The sequence below is a fragment of the Microtus oregoni genome, unplaced genomic scaffold, assembly GCF_018167655.1.
Source record: "Microtus oregoni isolate MIOR12 unplaced genomic scaffold, Mior012 000105F_ref0000443, whole genome shotgun sequence".
NCBI lineage: Eukaryota > Metazoa > Chordata > Mammalia > Rodentia > Cricetidae > Microtus > Microtus oregoni.
In genome coordinates, this window is record NW_024544720.1 from 675,517 (window position 1) to 694,499 (window position 18,983).

General features: G+C 44.9%; 1 protein-coding gene across 3 annotated transcripts in view; it reads left to right on the forward strand.

Annotated features, from left to right (window-relative positions):
- The window catches only part of LOC121443390 (aminopeptidase O-like), a 254,765-nt gene that overhangs the window by 34,942 nt on the left and 200,840 nt on the right, over positions 1-18,983 (forward strand). For all 3 annotated transcript variants that reach the window (XR_005973658.1, XM_041645146.1, XM_041645145.1), the window contains one exon: positions 2,310-2,476. Coding sequence is in view for 2 of the 3 variants with exons in the window: in XM_041645146.1 (XP_041501080.1) it covers positions 2,310-2,476 (167 nt within the window). In the remaining variant the exon portion in view is untranslated. The remainder of the gene's footprint in view (positions 1-2,309; positions 2,477-18,983) is intronic.

Consider the following 18,983-nt stretch of genomic DNA (forward strand, 5'->3'; position numbering starts at 1 on the left):
GTTAGCCCCACAGCATTAGGGACAGCCTCTGTTCCCACTGTTAGGCTTCCACAAGTATACCAAGCTATGCAACTGTCACATATTTGTAGACAGCCAAGGTTAGATCATGCACACTCTCTGGTTTTCGATTCAAACTCTGTGAGCTCCTATGAACTCAGGTTAGTTGATTCTGTGGGTTCTCTTGTGATGTCCTTGACCTCTCTGGCTCATATATCCTCCCTCTCTTCAGAAGGATTCCCCAAGCTTGGCCTAAAAAAAGAAATCGAGTATCAGTGGAAAATAACAAATAACAGTACGCAGAATTAGTATAGTATATTGTAAAATTGAAAGACAAGAGCCCAGGCCTCTCAGAGTCTTGGATGCAGCCATGCTGCCAACAAGCCAAGCAACTGTAGCAGAGTCATTTATAACCAGAACCTAATTTCTTTATGTGTAACATGAGAAGAGTCCATGAGAGGGTAATTGCATTCCTACCTGACCCCAGGAGTGGCCTCCGAAGGCCATGCCTTTGCCCTTGCAGGGAGCTTAACCATCTTACATGGAAAATGCCTCTCTTGAGAAAGTCCTGTCCATTTCAGAGCAACAGTGGCCTTTAGACTTGCCATCTAGATGACAGTGATCAGTCCTGGGTTTGGTAATGGTATCCCGAAGTGGAATTAGAGAGAAGGGGTGAGGAGGCGATCGTTGACAGAAATTCCAAGCAGGAGGTTTGCCCACTGTAGCAGAGTCTGTATCACAGTTTTGTTGAAACACAAGGTTGTAAAAGTATTAGATACAATAATAAATGGAAATAAACTGGAAACCTGGACACTTTGTAACCGTCAGAGACTTCTGGATAGTTCTGGCTTAGCTCCTGTGTCTGTGGCCTCAGGCCGGCCATTTGCCCCATTTTCCAAAGGTCCCTCAAGCCGCCCAGCAGACCTGACCCTTTCAGGCTCCTGTCTCCCTACTTCTGTAGTCAGCTTTCTAGTTGCTGATCAAAGCCTCTGACTACGATTAATTTGATGGGAAGAGGCAAGCTTGGAACCTTCCAAACAAGAAATCTGCTCTCTCCTGAAAAGTCCTTTCTGCACAGTGGTCAGCAGAGAATGAGCTGTTTTCTGAGTTTTCAGTTCTGTGCTCCTTGAGGTGAAGAGCAAGCACGTTGGGGATAGATAGCTCACCTTCCGTGTCTGCTCCATGAATACAGCTCCTGGCTTGCCTTGCTCGTCCCTGCTTAATTTCTCCACTCTACCACTGTGTCACAGTTCTCTGTATTAAGTTCTCTCTACTTACTAGAGCCTGCCCTGTCTTCTCTTTATTTATTGGGCTTGGATGATAGAGGAAAACCATCATCCTGCATGGTCTTTAATATATCGTACGGACAGATTAATGTTCAATCATAATGACGTTAATGAAATTGGTTTCTCTACAAGAACTAGTAGCTGATTCATTTACATTGTAATTTAAGCTGATTAATTGACATTTGTCATAACTCCAAAACCAGAGTCTCATTCTTTTCCTCAGTTGTTTTCCTGAGAGTCAGTGGTGTGCCTTCTCTGATGTAAGAATGGATTACTCTGGTTTTGCAGGTCTTTGCCATCTCTGTCAACTGTGATTTAATCATGGAAAGGAATTCTGCTTGGTTTGGGAGGGTTTATACTTGGAGTGACCGAGTCCTAGCTCTTGCTGTTGATTTCATACCTTGCTTTGCTAATGAGCTTATTACTACAGTCTTCCAAGCCTGGCTGCTGTGACCTCTGCCATCCTGTTTGTGCCAAGCCCTGTTCTTGGCTTCCACACAAGGATCCCACAAGGGCTCCATCTGAGAAGGCGGTTTCCAGGACTGGGAGGGTGGGTCTGCTTGCCAACACTGGCTTTGAGACCACCGCTTGTTTTTCCAAGATTAATAATCACAGAGATCTCCAGCCATGTTTTCTTTTCCAGAATACTTTCCAAAAAGTCAGTAAGAATGTCTCTGAAGCTTTTTTCCTTTGAAGGCAGAAATGCCTAAGGGGAGCATAAATTACAACTTTGCAGAATAGTATTTAAAACCTTATCCAGATTTTTTTTCTTAAAACACACACACACCACACCACCCCCAACAAGCACACATTTTCACATATTTGATTCATTTGGGAGGAATAACCACTGAGCTATTGACATAGCTGGCCCTTGGCATGTTCCGTTTCAATGTGCTTACAGTCAGCTCTAAAGCCTCCTGTGTTTCTTCTTGGAAAGCTCAACGTGACCTTCCTGCCATGGTGGTGAGATAAATGACAACTCATTTTAAAGATTCTTCCTTCTCTGTCTTTGTCTTTCCTCTACAGGCCATGTGTTTATACTATGGGATCCCCCATCAACAACAGGGCCCTTTTTCCATGCCAGGAACCACCGGTTGCCATGTCAACATGGCAGGCTACAGTTCGAGCAGCTGCATCTTTTGTTGTTTTAATGAGTGGGGAAAATTCTGCTAAGCCCACACCACTTCGAGAAGGTACTGTACATGTGTTCTGTCTATTTGGGTGTGACGCACACACTGGACCCAGGGACCCATCAACTGTGCTATAGCCTCTGAGGGAGCAGCTTTCCTAGTGAGATTGGAACAAAACCCTGTCAGACGAAGCACAGGCTTGCGGGGGAGGGCCACTTGGGAGTCTGGGCATGGGGTTCCAGACTGTCTATGCCAACATTACCAATTCATAGTTGATTCCAGAGTCATCCTTACCTGGTGGTTTGTGGACCAAAGTGGGTGGTCTTGGTTGAAGACTTCATGGAGCAGCAAGCATGGCCGTGGAAACACATTAGAGTCGAGCTGTGTGTGCTTTGGACGTGGTATCTATATGCGGTTGCCTGTTTTTCTGAGAGGCAGTACTCAGGCTAGCCAACTTGCTGGGCTTGGAAACCTGAACCCAGGGTGTGTCAGAGATGGTGGTGAGAGTCACCCCATCACCTGGGTTTCTTGCATGGCTCTCGCTTGTTCTGTCACCACTGTCCATTTGATGTCTTCAGCACGCCGATGCCAGGAAACAGTACTCAAAAACCAAAGTGAAATAATTTGGAAGAATGACTCCTCCTACATTGTTTCCCACCCTGCGCCACCCCTGTCCCTAAGAGCCACGTGTGTCAAGAGGCGCTAAATTGTGACTACGCGTGCAGCGCCATCTGCTTTTTTTGCTAACACTACACTGAGTATTTCAGGTTGCCATGCACTTTAGAAACATAATTCCAAACATCAGCAGCTTTTATTGTCTGAGCGCATCAGAATCTGCCTGACTCTCGCATTGGTGGGTAGTTTGATCACCAGATTGTTTTCCTGTTATCAATACGGTTGTATTAGGTTCCCAAGGAGGTGACTGGATAAATGAATGGTGGTGGGTGTGAACTGGGACAGGTCGAGGCTGTGTCATGTGACCCACAGTACTTTCCAGGTCATGCCACCTTAACTAGTGTCCTGCGACCTGTGAAATGGTGCCCGTGGGGAAGGCAAGGGTCCTTCTTTAGTTTGATCATCTAAACCATTACCTGTTTTCTACACGGAGAGGCTCAGGGTTGCTGAATTTATCCGTTCTGATTTGAGGCATCTGCTTCACCATTGGTTAGACTTGTTGCATATGTACCAGATTCTTGAGTTAAATAATTTTTTTAATGTAGAACCTTTAGATAATATACTTACAAATGAACAAAGGACATAAAAGTCTCATTTTGCTTTTTAAAAATCTGGGGTGGGGTTGACCTTTTCATTGCAGTCGGTTTGAGACAGCCTTTGTCCATGCATATACCATTTCTTTAAATTATTGGAGATTTTTATACATGCAATATGTATTTTGATCAAGTTCATTCCCTCATCCCTTACATCCAATTTTTTCCCACCCCGCTTTTCCCTCCCGTTGTATCTGTTTAGAGCTACGGTGTGTGTATGGGTGTGGGACCATCCACTGGAGCATGGACAGCCACTCGGGAGCTGCATCCCTCTCCCAGCAGCCATCAGTTCCCAGAACCTCCTCAGCTAGGGGTGGGACTCCATTTGCTCCTCCCTGATCTGTGCTGGGGATTTTGACTGACTTGGTCCAGGTTTTGTCAGGTGCTATGAGTTTCTGTACGCAGCACTGACGTGTTCAGCAAATACTGCTTTGCTGCAGACATCCATTTTTCTGGCTCTGCAATCTGTCCTTGACTTCTTCCAAGAAGACCCCTGAGCCTTGAAAGAGGGGCTGTGGAACGATGTCCCATTTCTTATTCTGTGTACACCAACTGGTTGGAAGTCTCTGCACTATAAAAAGATGCTTCTCTGGGAGGGTTGGCAAATGCATTGGTCTATGGGCACAGAGATAACTGCTTAGGAGCAGTGTATTGCTGTTTAGCAGAATGATAGCACTAGATTCTTCCATAGGACCCATGACAGCCGTCTTGGGTTTTTAACCAGTTAAAGGTATTAGGCATGGGTTCCATTTTGTGGAGCAGGTTTGAAATCCAGTCAGGAAGTTTTTAGTTGCTCCTACAACATTTATGACACTCTTACAGCCATGAACATCCTTCCATGTCACAGCTGGACTGCAGTAGCAGCGGTGAGCATCCTTCCATGTCACAGCTGGACTGCAGTAGCAGCTGTGAGCATCCTTCCATGTCACAGCTGGACTGCAGTAGCAGCGGTGAGCATCCTTCCATGTCACAGCTGGACTGCAGCAGCAGCGGTGAGCATCCTTCCATGTCACAGCTGGACTGCAGTAGCTCACAGGCTTCATACCCTCCAGCACTGAAAGCTAGCCAGCAGGAATGAACCTTCCAGACCAGTACCAGCTTGGTTTTGCCATGCTCTATGACTCAGGTATATAATATCTTCAGCAACATGGCCTTACCATAAAGTTCTGGAAGGTAACTGAGATTAATAACAATCACCTGCTCTGTTAAGGGGAATCTGTGGGACTCCACTGACAGCTCAAAGAGAGAGAACCCATTCTAGCAGTGCACTTTTTATTTGATAGTCTGTGGTGTCTGGGAGGAGTAATGTTCCCTGTTTTAGGGTAACTTCCTCTAAACCTCTTGTATAAGATACATATTTCACATACATGTACAATATACATACATACATACCTACATATGGAGATCCTGCAGTAGTAGGTTTCAGTGGCGTTTTCACAGGTGTTTTTTTGTCCCCCATCCTTCCTGTCCCTTCTCCACTCTGCTCTTCCTCTCTCACCACATTAACCCTTCTGTTCCCACATTCCTTTTCCCTCTTCATGCTTCCTGCGTTCTGTCCTCTTTTCCTTGATGTCTTCTCCCATGGCTGCTTACTGGTTTCCTGACTTGTGTGGGTACGCTGATTTAGGCACACGCATCTGAATGTTCCCAGCATCCATACAAGAGAAAGAGCTGAACTTGCAGTGTTCGTGTTTCTAGGTCTGTTACCTCATTCAGGATGGTTATTGATAGTTCCATCCATTTACGTGCAGATTTTACAATTTCATAGTTTTTTACAAATGAATAATAATCCATTGTGTAAATATACCACATTTCCATTATCCGTTCCTCAGTTGACGGACGTCTGTGCTCTCTCCATTTTGTGACTATTATGAAAGAGCGGCAATGAACAATCAAGTATTTCAGTAGTAGGGTATAGAGTCCTTTGGGACTAGTTCTGGAGGTGATTCAGCTGGATCATATGGTAGATCTATCTCTAGCTTTTTGAAGAACCGCTACACTTATTTCACAATGGCTACACCAGCTTTCTCTCTCACCTTTTCCCTCAGTTGTCTTTTTTTTTTCTCTATCTTAGCTATTGTAACTTGGGTAGGATGAAATATCAAAATAGTTTAAATTTATATTTCTCTTATGGTCAAGGATGTTTAAAATATTTCTCAGCCATTTGTATTTCTTCTTTTGAAAATTGTGTTTAATTACATGCCCCAGTTGTAAGTTAGGTACAAACCTCCCATTTGGTGTTTAGCTTTTGAAATCTTTGTATATACTGGACATTAACCCTCTGTTAGATGTATAGCTGGTAAAGGCTTGTTTCCCATTCTGTAGACTGCCTCTTCGCTGTACAGAAACATTTTAGCTTCATGAGGTCCCATTTCTCAATTGTTGGTCTCAATGCCTGTGCTACACTTTTTGATACAGGGACTCGTGTCCCCTCGGCTACCCTCAGACTTGCTATGTAGTATGGTGTAAGCAAAGCGCTCTACAGGCTGAGCTCTGCCCCAGCCCAGTACAGGTCCCTTCTTACTGCCCTTCCCCAGCTTCCTGACAACCTGCCTCAGAGGCACCTCAGCTGATGGCCACACTCGCTCAGCTTTTGTCTTTCGCAGAGTGAACTGCATGTGTGTGCGCTGGTCTTCCTTTAGAGCTGAGTGAACTGCACGTGTGTGCGCTGGTCTTCCTTTAGAGCTGAGTGAACTGCACGTGTGTGCGCTGGTCTTCCTTTAGAGCCGAGGGAACTGCACTTGTGTGCGCTGGTCTTCCTTTAGAGCCGAGGGAACTGCACTTGTGTGCGCTGGTCTTCCTTTAGAGCCGAGGGAACTGCACGTGTGTGCGCTGGTCTTCCTTTAGAGCTGAGTGAACTGCACATGTGTGCGCTGGTCTTCCTTTAGAGCTGAGTGAACTGTACTTGTGTGCGCTGGTCTTCCTTTAGAGCCGAGGGAACTGCACGTGTGTGCGCTGGTCTTCCTTTAGAGCCGAGGGAACTGCACATGTGTGCGCTGGTCTTCCTTTAGAGCTGAGTGAACTGCATGTGTGTGCGCTGGTCTTCCTTTAGAGCCGAGGGAACTGCACTTGTGTGCGCTGGTCTTCCTTTAGAGCCGAGGGAACTGCACTTGTGTGCGCTGGTCTTCCTTTAGAGCCGAGGGAACTGCACGTGTGTGCGCTGGTCTTCCTTTAGAGCTGAGTGAACTGCACATGTGTGCGCTGGTCTTCCTTTAGAGCTGAGTGAACTGTACTTGTGTGCGCTGGTCTTCCTTTAGAGCCGAGGGAACTGCACGTGTGTGCGCTGGTCTTCCTTTAGAGCCGAGGGAACTGCACATGTGTGCGCTGGTCTTCCTTTAGAGCTGAGTGAACTGCACGTGTGTGCGCTGGTCTTTCTTTAGAGGATTGGGAAGTTTAATACAATCTGGGATTCAAATTCGTTTTCTTCTATATTTTGCTTTGTGTTATATCTTTCAGAGGTACTGTTATTGTTTTATATTTCATCCAGTTTCAAATTATATGTTGAATAAATGTTTAAACTGATTTTTTATTCTTGATCTCGTAAGGTTAAATTGTTTTTCAGTTGTTTGAGGAAACAATTTTAAAATAAATTTTTTTCTCTAAAAGTGGGTTTATTCTCTCTCTCTCTCTCTCTCTCTCTCTCTCTCTCTCCTTTCTTGAGACAGGGTTTTTCTATTTTACATTACAGCATTAGCTGTCCTCACTCTAGACCAGGCTAGCTTCGAACTCGCAGAGATCAGTCTGCCTCTGCCTTCTGAGTTCCGGGATTAAAGGCGTGTGCCACCACCCCCAACTCTATAGTTCATTTTCTAATGTCCTCCTATACTTTGATTGACTGTGAAATGTGTTCACTTATGAACAATTCTTGACTTAGATATTAACTTTTTTCTTTAAGTAAGGACTGGATGAGGATGCTGGCTGTCTTTGAGCATCTCTGACCTTTCTGCCTCTGCCCCCAGGTGCTGGCACTGTTCTGTAGACTCCACACCCAGCCCTACTTCACTGTTTTCCTCTGAGATAACTGCTATTGTTCTCACCACTCACGTGACATTCTGAGGATAAATCTTACATTAAGGTTTAATTTTTGAAAGAAGTTTGGCATTGCTGCCCACACTCTCTTTGCCTTTTGAAATTTTATGTAATTCAAATTTTAGCTCTAGATGTGGTACCTTCCTTTCTAATCGGCTGAGCTGCAGTGTGAGGTACTTACTCTCAATGTGTATTTTAAATGGGTCATTCAATGATTTGACACTGTCCCATAGTAGCACAGGCCAGTTCCATCACCCAGAGGGCTCCTGGTGTACACTTATTCCTTCTGTGTCCCTGGCCTGATTTCCATCTCCAGGGGTTAGCTCTGCTGTGTATTCCGGTGGGCCTACCTTCAACTCAGCCTGCCGCTCCCATAAAAACCAGCCTTTAATCCATGGATAGGATTCTTGGTATGAATGAGCCTCGTTCCACCCACTTACCTATTGTAGACAGATTGTTTGGGCCAGCTCAGAAATTATGCTCTAACGTCACATCTGTGACTTCTTTGAAGCCATGGCTCTCATTTCTCATGGTGAACTCCTGAGACTAGAATGTCTAGATCACGTGGTAAACATCTGTTTTTGCTTCTTAAATTGAGGTTCATTGTCTGCCAGGTCCTGTCTCAAGTGCTCTCATGGTTTTGTATTCTTACCAGCAGCATCTGTGAGCTCTGGTTGTTGTTCACTATTGCGAGTGCTTAGCACAATCAGTCTCCAGAGCTGGCCCTTGAGGCCGTGTGAAATGCTGTCTCACGGTCTCAGTTTGAGTGAAATGCTGTCTCACGGTCTCAGTTTGGATTTCTCTGGTAGCTGATGCTGTTGAGCACTTTTCACGCGTTACTGCACATAAGTTTTTATTGTAGAGCATCTGTAGTTTGGTTTTTTGTTTGTTTGGTTTTGGTTGTACTCTTTTGGGGGCCCACCACCCAGCTCCCAAATAAATACATGAAGACTTATTCTTATTTCTGAAAGTTCAACCTTAGTTTGGCTTGTTTCTAGCCAGCTTTTCTTTCTTTTTTTTTAAAGATTTATTTATTATGTATACAACATTCTCCCTTGATGTATGCCCGCATGCCAGAGGCGGGCACGAGATTTCAGTACAGATGGTTGTGAGCCACCATGTGGTTGCTGGGAATTGAACTTAGGACCTCTGGAAGAGCAGCCAGTGCTCTTAACCTCTGAGCCATCTCTCTAGCCCCCTAGCCAGCTTTTCTTAAATTAGCCTATCTACCTTTTGCCTCTGGGCCTTTACCTTTCTCTATTCTGTATTCTTTTCTTTCCTTCTTACTCTGTGGCTGGTTGTGTGGCTGGGTGACTGCCTGCTGGTGTTCTCTCTCCTACCCTTTTTCTTGCTCTTTCCCCCTTCTCTTTCTCTTCTTCTCCTATTTATTCTCTCTGCATGCCAGTCTCTTATTGGCTGTTCAGCTTTTTATTAGACCAATCATGTGTTTTAAACAGGCAAAACAATACCGCTTTATGGAGTTAAAGAAACACAACATAAAAGAATACAACAGTTTTGCATCATTAAACAAATGTTCCACAGCATAAACAAATGGAACACATCTTAAACTAGTATTCCACAGTGGCCTCTGCACAGGTTACTTGAGGGTTCTGAATGTGTCTTTTATCTGTAGATATGCGAATTCTTTGTCTAATGCTAAGACATAGTGCTAGAGAGGTAACTGAGAGTCCTACAGCTTGCAGGCATCAGGAAGTGAAGTGTCACACTGAGTGAAACTTGAGCAAAAGAGACCTCAAAGCCCACCCCCACAGTGACACACTTCCTCCAACAAGGCCACACCTCGTAATAGTATCACTTCTTTTGGGGGCCATTTTCTTTCAAATTACCACACTCCACTTCCTAGCCCCCAAAATCTTGTAATATCATAATGCAAAATTGCATTTAGTCCAACTTCAAAAGTCCCCATAGTCTATCACAATCTCAACAATCTTTAAAAGTTCAAAGTCTTTTCTGAGATTCATGTAGTCTCTTAACTATAATCTCATAAAATCAAAGTCAAAAAGTAGATCACATACTTCCAACATATTATATCACAGGATATGCATTACCATTCCAAATTGTAGGGAAGGGATCATAGTGAGGGAATACTGGACCAGAGCCAGACCAAAAATCAACTGGGCAAACTCCAAACTGCATCTGATGTCAAAGTGCTCTTCAGATCTCCAACTCCTTTCAGCTTTGTTGGCTACACCACACGTCTTTTTCCTGGGCTGTTTCCATGCCCTGTTAGCAGCTTTCTTCAACAGGTATCCCATGGCTCTGGCATCTTCAACCTTGGGGTCTCCAAGGTAATCCAGGCTTCAACTTTGTATCCTCACACATTAACCTCGCTTGTCCTCCATTCAGAGACACTCCTGACACATGCCTGGCTTCAGCAGCTTTTCTTAATCCTGGAAGGTTCCATAATGCCCTCCTTCTATCCTTAAAACCAGGATCACTTGGCTGAAGCTGCCAAGTTCTACTGTGTAAGCAGTAAGGGCTGGATGCTTTCACACACCAGCATCCTGCAGCCCGCTGACAGGTTCTGTGCATTGCCTGTTTTCGTAAAGAAGCTTTACTGGGTTATGGCTGTTGCCTGCGATGTCTTCCAAGCGCAGGTGAGAATTTACAAGGAAGAGTCACAGACCAGAATCTTTGTTCTGATTTCTACCCCATTTGCCTTTTATCAGTCTGTCTATTTAAAGATTATCATTAAAAATTAGAATAATCGGGAGACTGATAGGAGCAAGAGTTTAAGGTCAGTCTGGACTACACAGTGAGACCCTACCCCCGCCCCCCAAAAATAGAAAAAAATTAAACTAACATTTTCACAGAAAACTTCAGTATTTCCAGGAATATTTGTGGGCCTTTTCCTTAGAATTCCGGGCAAGAGCAGGGTCTTCATAGAGATGCTTGGGGTTTCCTGTTCATGGCTCTTACACCTCACAAAACCTTTCCCAGCCCAACCCAAGGACAGATTGAGGTTGAAAAGGAGAAAGAACTCTCCCCGGAGCTCATCAGAGGACAAGCAGGGAATGGTACTGCTGAAGTCCGTGTTGACTGGACTAGGAGTGTGGGTGGGGGTGTGTGGTGGGAGACGTGGTTTCCCTCGGCCAGGCCTGCCTCCTTGGGTCCTCCACTCTCCTGTGTATAGTCCCTGGAAGCCTGAGTAGCCAGCCCTGCCCAGCCAGTCTGGTTCTGTCACAGTGACATGCCATCAGCCCCGTTAGCACATTTACCAGGTACTGGCCAATTTCCTGAGATGTAAGCATCTCGGAGCCAGTCACAGAAATGGCAGCGGTCCTTGGGCAGGAGACATCAGAAGAGAGCCCTCTGAGTCTGTGTTCCACTAGGAAATCATCCTTCCTAACGATTTGTAAAAGAACGCTAATAGTCGGGGCCATCCACAACAACCATCGTAAAAACTTTATTACCAAAATGGGGCACTAAGCTGAACAGAGAATTCTCAACAGAAGAAGTTCAAATGGCCAAAAGACACTTAAGGTCATGCTCAACTTCCTTAGCAATCAGGGAAATGCAAATCAAGACAACTTTAAGATACCATCTTACACCTGTCAGAATGGCTAAAATAAAAAATACCAATGATAGCCTTTGCTGGAGAGGATGTGGAGAAAGGGGTACACTCATCCATTGCTGGTGGGAATGCAAACTTGTGCAACCACTTTGGAAAGCAGTGTGGCGGTTTCTCAGGAAATTCGGGATCAACCTATCCCTGGACCCAGCAATACCACTCTTGGGAATATACCCAAGAGATGCCCTATCATACAACAAAAGTATATGCTCAACTATGTTCATGGCAGCATTGTTTGTAATAGCCAGAACCTGGAAACAACCAAGACGCCTTTCAATGGAAGAATGGATGAAGAAAGTATGGAATATATACATATTAGAGTACTACTCAGCAGTAAAAAACAATGACTTCTTGAATTTTGCATACAAATGGACGGAAATAGAAAACACTACCCTGAGTGAGGTAAGCCAGACCCAAAAAGAGGAACATGGGATGTACTCACTCATATTTGGTTTCTAGCCATAAATAAAGGACATTGAGCCTATAATTCGTGATCCTAGAGAAGCTAAATAAGAAGGTGAACCCAAAGAAAAACATATAGGCATCCTCCTGAATATTAACCTTCATCAGGTGATGAAAGGAGACAGAGTCCCACATTGGAGCACTGGACAGAAACCCCAAGGTCCAAATCAGGAACAGAAAGAGAGAGCACGAGCAAGGAACTCAGGACCACAAGGGGTGCACCCACACACTGAGACAATGGGGATGTTCTATCGGGAACTCACCAAGGCCAGCTGGCCTGGGTCTGAAAAAGCATGGGATAAAACCTGACTCGCTGAACATAGCGGACAATGAGAACTACTAAGAACTCAAGAACAATGACAATGGGTTTTTGATCCTACTGCACGTACTGGCTTTGTGGGAGCCTAGGCAGTTTGGATGCTCACCTTACTAGACCTGGATGGAGGTGGGTGGTCCTTGGACTTCCCACAGGTCAGGGAACCCTGATTGCTCTTTGGGCTGATGAGGGAGGGGGACTTGATTGGGAGAGGGGGAGGGAAATGGGAGGCGGTGGCGGGGAGGAGGCAGAAATCTTTAATAAATAAAGAAAAAAATAAAAAATAAAGACTAGCTGAGACCTTTAGCCTTGTGGAAAAGAAAAAAGAACTTTATTACCTAAGTCGTCATCTCTCTTCCACCCCTTCTCCTTCCTCCCTCCCTCCCGGCTTCTCTTCCCCTCTCTTTCTTCCCCCTACCCCTTCCTCCCCTCCCTCCCTTCATTTCTTTCTTTTCAGAAAGGCCATACATTGAGAATAACTTGTTTGACTGATTTAACTATTCGGCTTCCTCATCTTAAAATCATTTTGGCAGGAATGTTACCTACGCCAGCTCTGTTCCACTTTCAATGCCTTGTGTATAATACGGGCTGAGAAATGTGTGTGCTGAATGTGGCCTGTGTAATCAGATGAAAGTACGTTTCCTGGCGGAAACCCTGAAGACCATTGTAGGTGATGACAGAAGCGACTCCATGCTCATTGCTTTCCTTGGTACTGATTTCTCTCAGTAACTTAAAAAAGAAAAAAAAAACCTCATTTTCCCTAGTAATTATTTTGTTGTTGTTGTTTTTAAGATTATATTTGTAAGCTGTAGTGTAGTGCTAGCAGGGGCCAGAAGAGGTCATCAGATCCTTTGGAGCTAGAGGTGTAGGTGGTTATGAGCCCCTGGATGTGGGTGCTGGGAACCAAGAGTAGTATATGGGCTTAACCTCTGAGCCAGCTCCCCAGGCCCCTTGCTTTATTTTATTTATAAATCTAATTTATGTGCATTGGTGGGTTTTTTTTTTTTGTTTTTGTTTTTTTGGGTTTTTTTGCTTTTTCGAGACAGGGTTTCTCTGTGGTTTTGGAGCCTGTCCTGGAACTAGCTCTTGTAGACCAGGCTGGTCTCGAACTCACAGAGATCCGCCTGCCTCTGCCTCCCAAGTGCTGGGATTAAAGGCGTGCACCACCACCGCCCGGCTATAAATCTAATTTGACTTCTTACAAATTAAATAAATTATTTTTCTAGGATCTTTCTTCTGTTTTTATTTTCAAAAGTAGAAAGTGTAAATGTTGCCAGGCAGCGAATGGCACATGCCTTTAATCCCAGCACTCAAGAGGCAGAGACAGGCGGATCTCTGTGAGTTTGAGGTCTGGTCTATAGAGCAAGTTCCAGGACAACTTGGGCTGCATAGAGAAACCTTGTCTTGAAAAACAAAACAAAACAAAAGTATAAATGTCACTTGCCACTCTCTGGCCTGTCTAATAGACCAGTTCTCTGGTATTCTCTTTTTCATGACTGGGAAATTTTAGGGAGAAGGATTTACGGAGCTAGACCCTCCCCGACTAAAAGCTAGCTTTCTTCCCCTTTTGATGGCTCAAAATAAGCAACACAGTGGAGAATGCTCCCACGGTGTGCAAGCAGGGGTCACGTGTAAGGAAGTAGTGAATTAAAAGACATTTAGGGATGGTTATGATTAAATGTTTTACCCACAAAAAGAAAATGCAAAGTAGAGAAGCTTCTTGGTTTGGGAACTGGGAACTCAGACTGGGCTGTGCGTGCATGAGCTGTGAAGGCCAAGTGTGGAGTGAACATATGTGTCGGTCCCGGTAGAAAGCTGCCCTCCAGCCAGGCTGCGTGCTGCCGTTCCGTCGCTCACGTGGACCCTGATGATGTCGTACATGTTTTGGTCATTTAACCTGTGCTTTGTCATCATTGCTCGCCTCTCAGCACCGTGTTCCATGCACATGTGATATGCGGAGGTTATGTGTTCCATACACATGTGATATGTGGAGGTTATGTGTTCCATGCACATGTGATATGTGGAGGTTATGTGTTCCATGCACATGTGATATGTAGAGGTTATGTGTTCCATGTGGAGGTTATGTGTTCCATGCACATGTGATATGTAGAGGTTATGTGTTCCATGCACATGTAATATGTAGAGGTTATGTGTTCCATGCACATGTGATATGTAGAGGTTATGTGTTCCATGCACATGTGATATGTAGAGGTTATGTGTTCCATGTGGAGGTTATGTGTTCCATGCACATGTGATATGTAGAGGTTATGTGTTCCATGCACATGTGATATGTAGAGCTTATGTGTTCCATGCACATGTGATATGTAGAGGTTATGTGTTCCATGCACATGTGATATATAGAGGTTATGTGTTCCATGCACATGTGATATATAGAGGTTATGTGTTCCATGCACATGTGATATGTAGAGGTTATGTGTTCCATGTGGAGGTTATGTGTTCCATGCACATGTGATATGTAGAGGTTATGTGTTCCATGTGGAGGTTATGTGTTCCATGCACATGTGATATGTAGAGGTTATGGTTTTTCTGCTTTTAGACTACAGTGCTTCTGGCAGCATTCTCACTGCTATGCATCTTTGTCTTGGCCTAGACATTCACGAATGTTTGAATGAGAGGCGTTAATGTTCACCTTCTGACCAGCCACCCAGACAGGTGGTGTTCTGTCCACTGGTGTCCTTGGTGTTTCAGGGAAGTTAGCTGTCTGCATTGTGGTTGTATACACCAGGGAGACAGTGTTTCCTTAGGGAAGCCGTGAAGCCGTGAGATAAGAGATGCTCATGACCTACACAGCAGCACTCACTCAGCAGGTGGCGCTCTTCCACCTTTGCAGGTTATTCTCTCCAGGTCTCCTGGCAAGAGGGTTTGTAGGGTAGCATTGGCTTATGAAGCTATTGTCTGGCCTGGTTAGGGAAGGCTAGTGGGCACTGGCCCACCTGCTGCCAGTGACAGCCCTTGGCAGTAGTGGAGGGCTGCCATGGCCATGTCTGTGCAGAAGTGCCAACCACCCATGGAGAGGCAGCATCCCAAGAGTCATAACAGGAGAAATGCTGGGTTTGCCGGAGCCCCAAAGGATGGAGAAGGACGCCATGAGGGGAAGAACAATGAAAATTGGGAGCCTACATTCTTTTCGATGCATATATTTTACTTATTATATGTTTCTATGATATACATATTTATATAATATAGTTATCATACACTTATAAATACATGTTTCCTTATGCAGCTTGCATTTGTGATGCTGTTCCTGAAGCATTCCTACCATATGGAACAGTTTGGGCTGGATGCTCTGAAGGAAAGAATTGTAGGTAGGGTGATAGTCTTGGGTAGGAAATACATTAGATTTGAGGAGGTAAATGCGATCCGTTAAATGAGAGCACATACAACTGACATTGCTGAGTGCTTCGTTCTGTTTGTCTGGCTGGCAGTAGACTCTTCCAAAGCTACATGAGTGCTTCCAATAAGAAGACTTGAGTGCCTGTTTTAATTTTCAGTGAAAACAACAATTTTGTTAAAGCTCTCATGTATTTGTCTGTCTTTGAACTGATATTTCTTTTAAAAAAATTTATTTATTGTGTGTACAGTATTCTCAGTATTCTGTCTGCATGTATGCCTTCAGGCCAGAAGAGGGCACCAGATCTCATTACAGATGGTTGTGAGCCACCATGTGGTTGCTGGGAATTGAACTCAGGACCCTTGGAAGAGCAGACAGTGCTCTTAACCGCTGAGCCATCTTTCCAGCCCCCTGATATTTCTTTATTAGTTGATTTTATTTTGTTGTTTTTGTTTGTTTTGTTCTTTGATCTACAAGACCTCATGTAGATTAGGCTGGTCTCAAGGTTGCTCTACAACCAGTTATGACTTTGATTATGTGTCCTGCCTTCACCTCCCAGCTGGTGGCGCTGTAGATATGCACCACTGTGCCCAGTATAGGTGCTGAGGACTGGACTAAGGAGTCCTTCGTGCTAGGCAAGCACTGTGCCAATTGAAAACCGCCTCAGCTAACTCTTTAAATGTCAAGCCTTCTGCGAGCTGCTTAGCTTTGTGAAGATAAAGCAAACCAACTCTTGCCTGTGTAGCAGTAAGGTGGTATATGGCGGTAGCTGCCTTTGAAGTTTTGGTAGTAGACCAGGTATGCAAGACTTGACTACCCATATACCTCACTAGTTTACTCTTGCTGATTGGTAGGACCAAAAAGTGACCACAGGACCTTGATTTTTCTCATATTTTCCCTTTCATAAAAATGCTTGTCTCAAGATACCAAGTCATGGTCACATCCCCTCCCTCCCCGGCTCTCACCCCATGAGCTGACTGCTCTGTCACCCGTTGACTCTCCTTACGATGAGAGTCTTCACATCGATGCCAAGGACAGTTCTCAGCACAGTAATGAAAACAGCGACTCAGGTAATTGTGTTAGTGCTTTCTAGGTTATGGTGTACTTATTTTCAGAAGTAACTTTTATTGTAGTGTATATAATGTGCCGGGCGTCAAACCCAGACCTTTGTGCATGCTTCATGAATACTCATAACTGAACTGCATCATAGCCAAAACCAACTTTTTAAATTGTCTCTTTTGAAAACCAACCCCTTTCAAGTCCTGTTATTACTGCAAAATCCAGTTATCTCTAAGGAAAATTTCAGTCCTGTTTCGAAGATGAAAATGTTTATTTGGATCTTATCATGGCTGCTACCACACCTGTGAGACAGATGTCTCATCGTACAACTGCCTTGTGGTGTTGTTGAAATGGCCCCTAAATGTATTCTAATTTGAGAAAATGATATAGGGGTATATAGTATAAAGAACTCTGCTCTCTTTTTGAGGGGGTTGCAGAATCTGTGTAAGAAGGTGGTGGGCTTGACTGCTTGAGTCTGTGTGAGGGAGGACCATTGCTTCTGGCTGTTTCCACAGCCTCCATCTCTGCTGCCCCTATAATGAGTCCAGGCCTCGCTATGAAGTCATCCAGGGTGGGATGGGCTTCTGGCTTCTATAGAGGAAAAACTTTGCCTAATGTAAGTACAGTGTGTTCTCTTTGTTTTGCAGCTGGTTCTGTGAGGGGGTTGGGTGCAAGTGGGTTGAATAAAAAGAAAAATGAAGGCATTCACTGTTTCATGGAGGACAGCTCACAGAAAGTAAACAGCATTTAAATAGTCTCCAAATGGCCCATTCTATATGAAGTCATGCAGGATGCCCCCTTTGGGCTGTCATTCTTAAATGGATCACTTTGTTTGTACTGTGTATTCATGCCATTCAACCTTAAACCTCAAACGTGGGCCTCATCAGGTCATGGTCTCAGTGCACATATGGCAGCCATACCTTCAAACATCCTTGCTCACGCCTTCAGAAAGTCTCCTGGACTGGCTGGGAGAGGCAGCTACAGAGCAGAGAGGTCGCAAGCGATGACAGCAGCAGTGACAGCGGCAGCGTCCAACACTGAGACCAGGACTGTGCCTCGTGACTCTGTCTGCTTGTCCGTTTTATTCCTCATGTGATCCCGTGAGGTAGACACTATGATTGTTCCTCTGGTACACATGAGGAAATTGTGTAGCCAAAGATACTAACATGCCTCAGCTAGCAGGTACAGAACAGGAACTGGGCTAACATTTCCAGAGCCAGCATTCACCCGTGGCGTTCTGGAAAGAAGTAAATCCGTAACCCGTTGTCGGCAGGGCAGGCTGACCACAAGGGGCAGACTCTGGAATGTATGCCCTGCAGTCCACGGGTACCCCCTGGCTGTAGGCAGGCTTTGAAGACTCGTAGGAGACTGGCCCAAGAGCAACACAAAAGAGGCTTTTCTTCCTGGTAAGAAGTCTAAAAATGTCCTTATAGTCCAAGCTGAAAGCCCTTCCCAGAGCACAGGAAGTTCTGCACAGTCCAGGCTGGCTCTAGCATTGCCCAGGATTGGATCAGGACAGATGTTCAGGGACAGAAATGCTCGAGAAGCAGGATCAGGACAGATGTTCATGGACAGATGTGTTTGAGAAATGCTCCCTAGAAGCTTGGTGGATCAGTCGGGGCCTTGGGAACTAGATCTCTAAAGGCTGACCAGCTGGTGTGCCCTGTGATGCCACTTTTTGTTTTTAAAGTCTGAGGTATAAAATGGTCTTCTGAGGTGTAAAATGGTCTTCTGCAGCACTTCAGACACAATTCCAAGTACAGACATATGTGCAGGTTCTCTATTGGCACATTCAGGAGCCATGCGGTGGTGGCGCATGCCTGGAGGCAGAGGCAGGTGGATCTCTGTGAGTTTAAAGCCAAACTGGGTCTACAAGAGCTAGTTCCAGGACAGGCTCCAAAACTACAGAGAGACCCTGTCTTAAAAAAACAAAAAAATATATAAAAAAAATAAGAAGAGGAAGAAGAAGAAAAGAAGAGGAAGCACACACATTCAGTTGCTGATGTTGTCAGGGTACTTTTTCCAAGTGGGACAATGCTCAGTCTGTCCCTGACATTCCCCAGAAGAATGAAATAGCAAACAATGTGATTGTCCGCACACTAAAAAGCAAGCAAACAACGTTCTTTCCATTGTTAACTTCAGGGAAGACCTTGGAGGAGCAGTGCTGGCTCCAGATGTCTGGGCTGGACCCCAGCTCAGCTTTGCTGTAGCTTTCTCGTCTTACCCCAGACTCCGTGCTATTTAAGCTGCTAGCGTGTTCTACATACCTAGGTCCCCTTATTCCTAATAGGGCCATCGTGCCCTATTGTGCCTTCCCTACTGCACCTTGAGTGCCAGGTGAGGTGTCACCATAAGATTGGCCTTCCAGTTCTGGTGAACGTAGAATTTGCTTCCGTCCCTACTTCTCCACAATCTCTAACACTAGACAGACTGCAAAGGAGCAGGTAAAGCCCCGTGCCTGGCATTGGCAGAAAGCCCTGGTGTGCAGCATA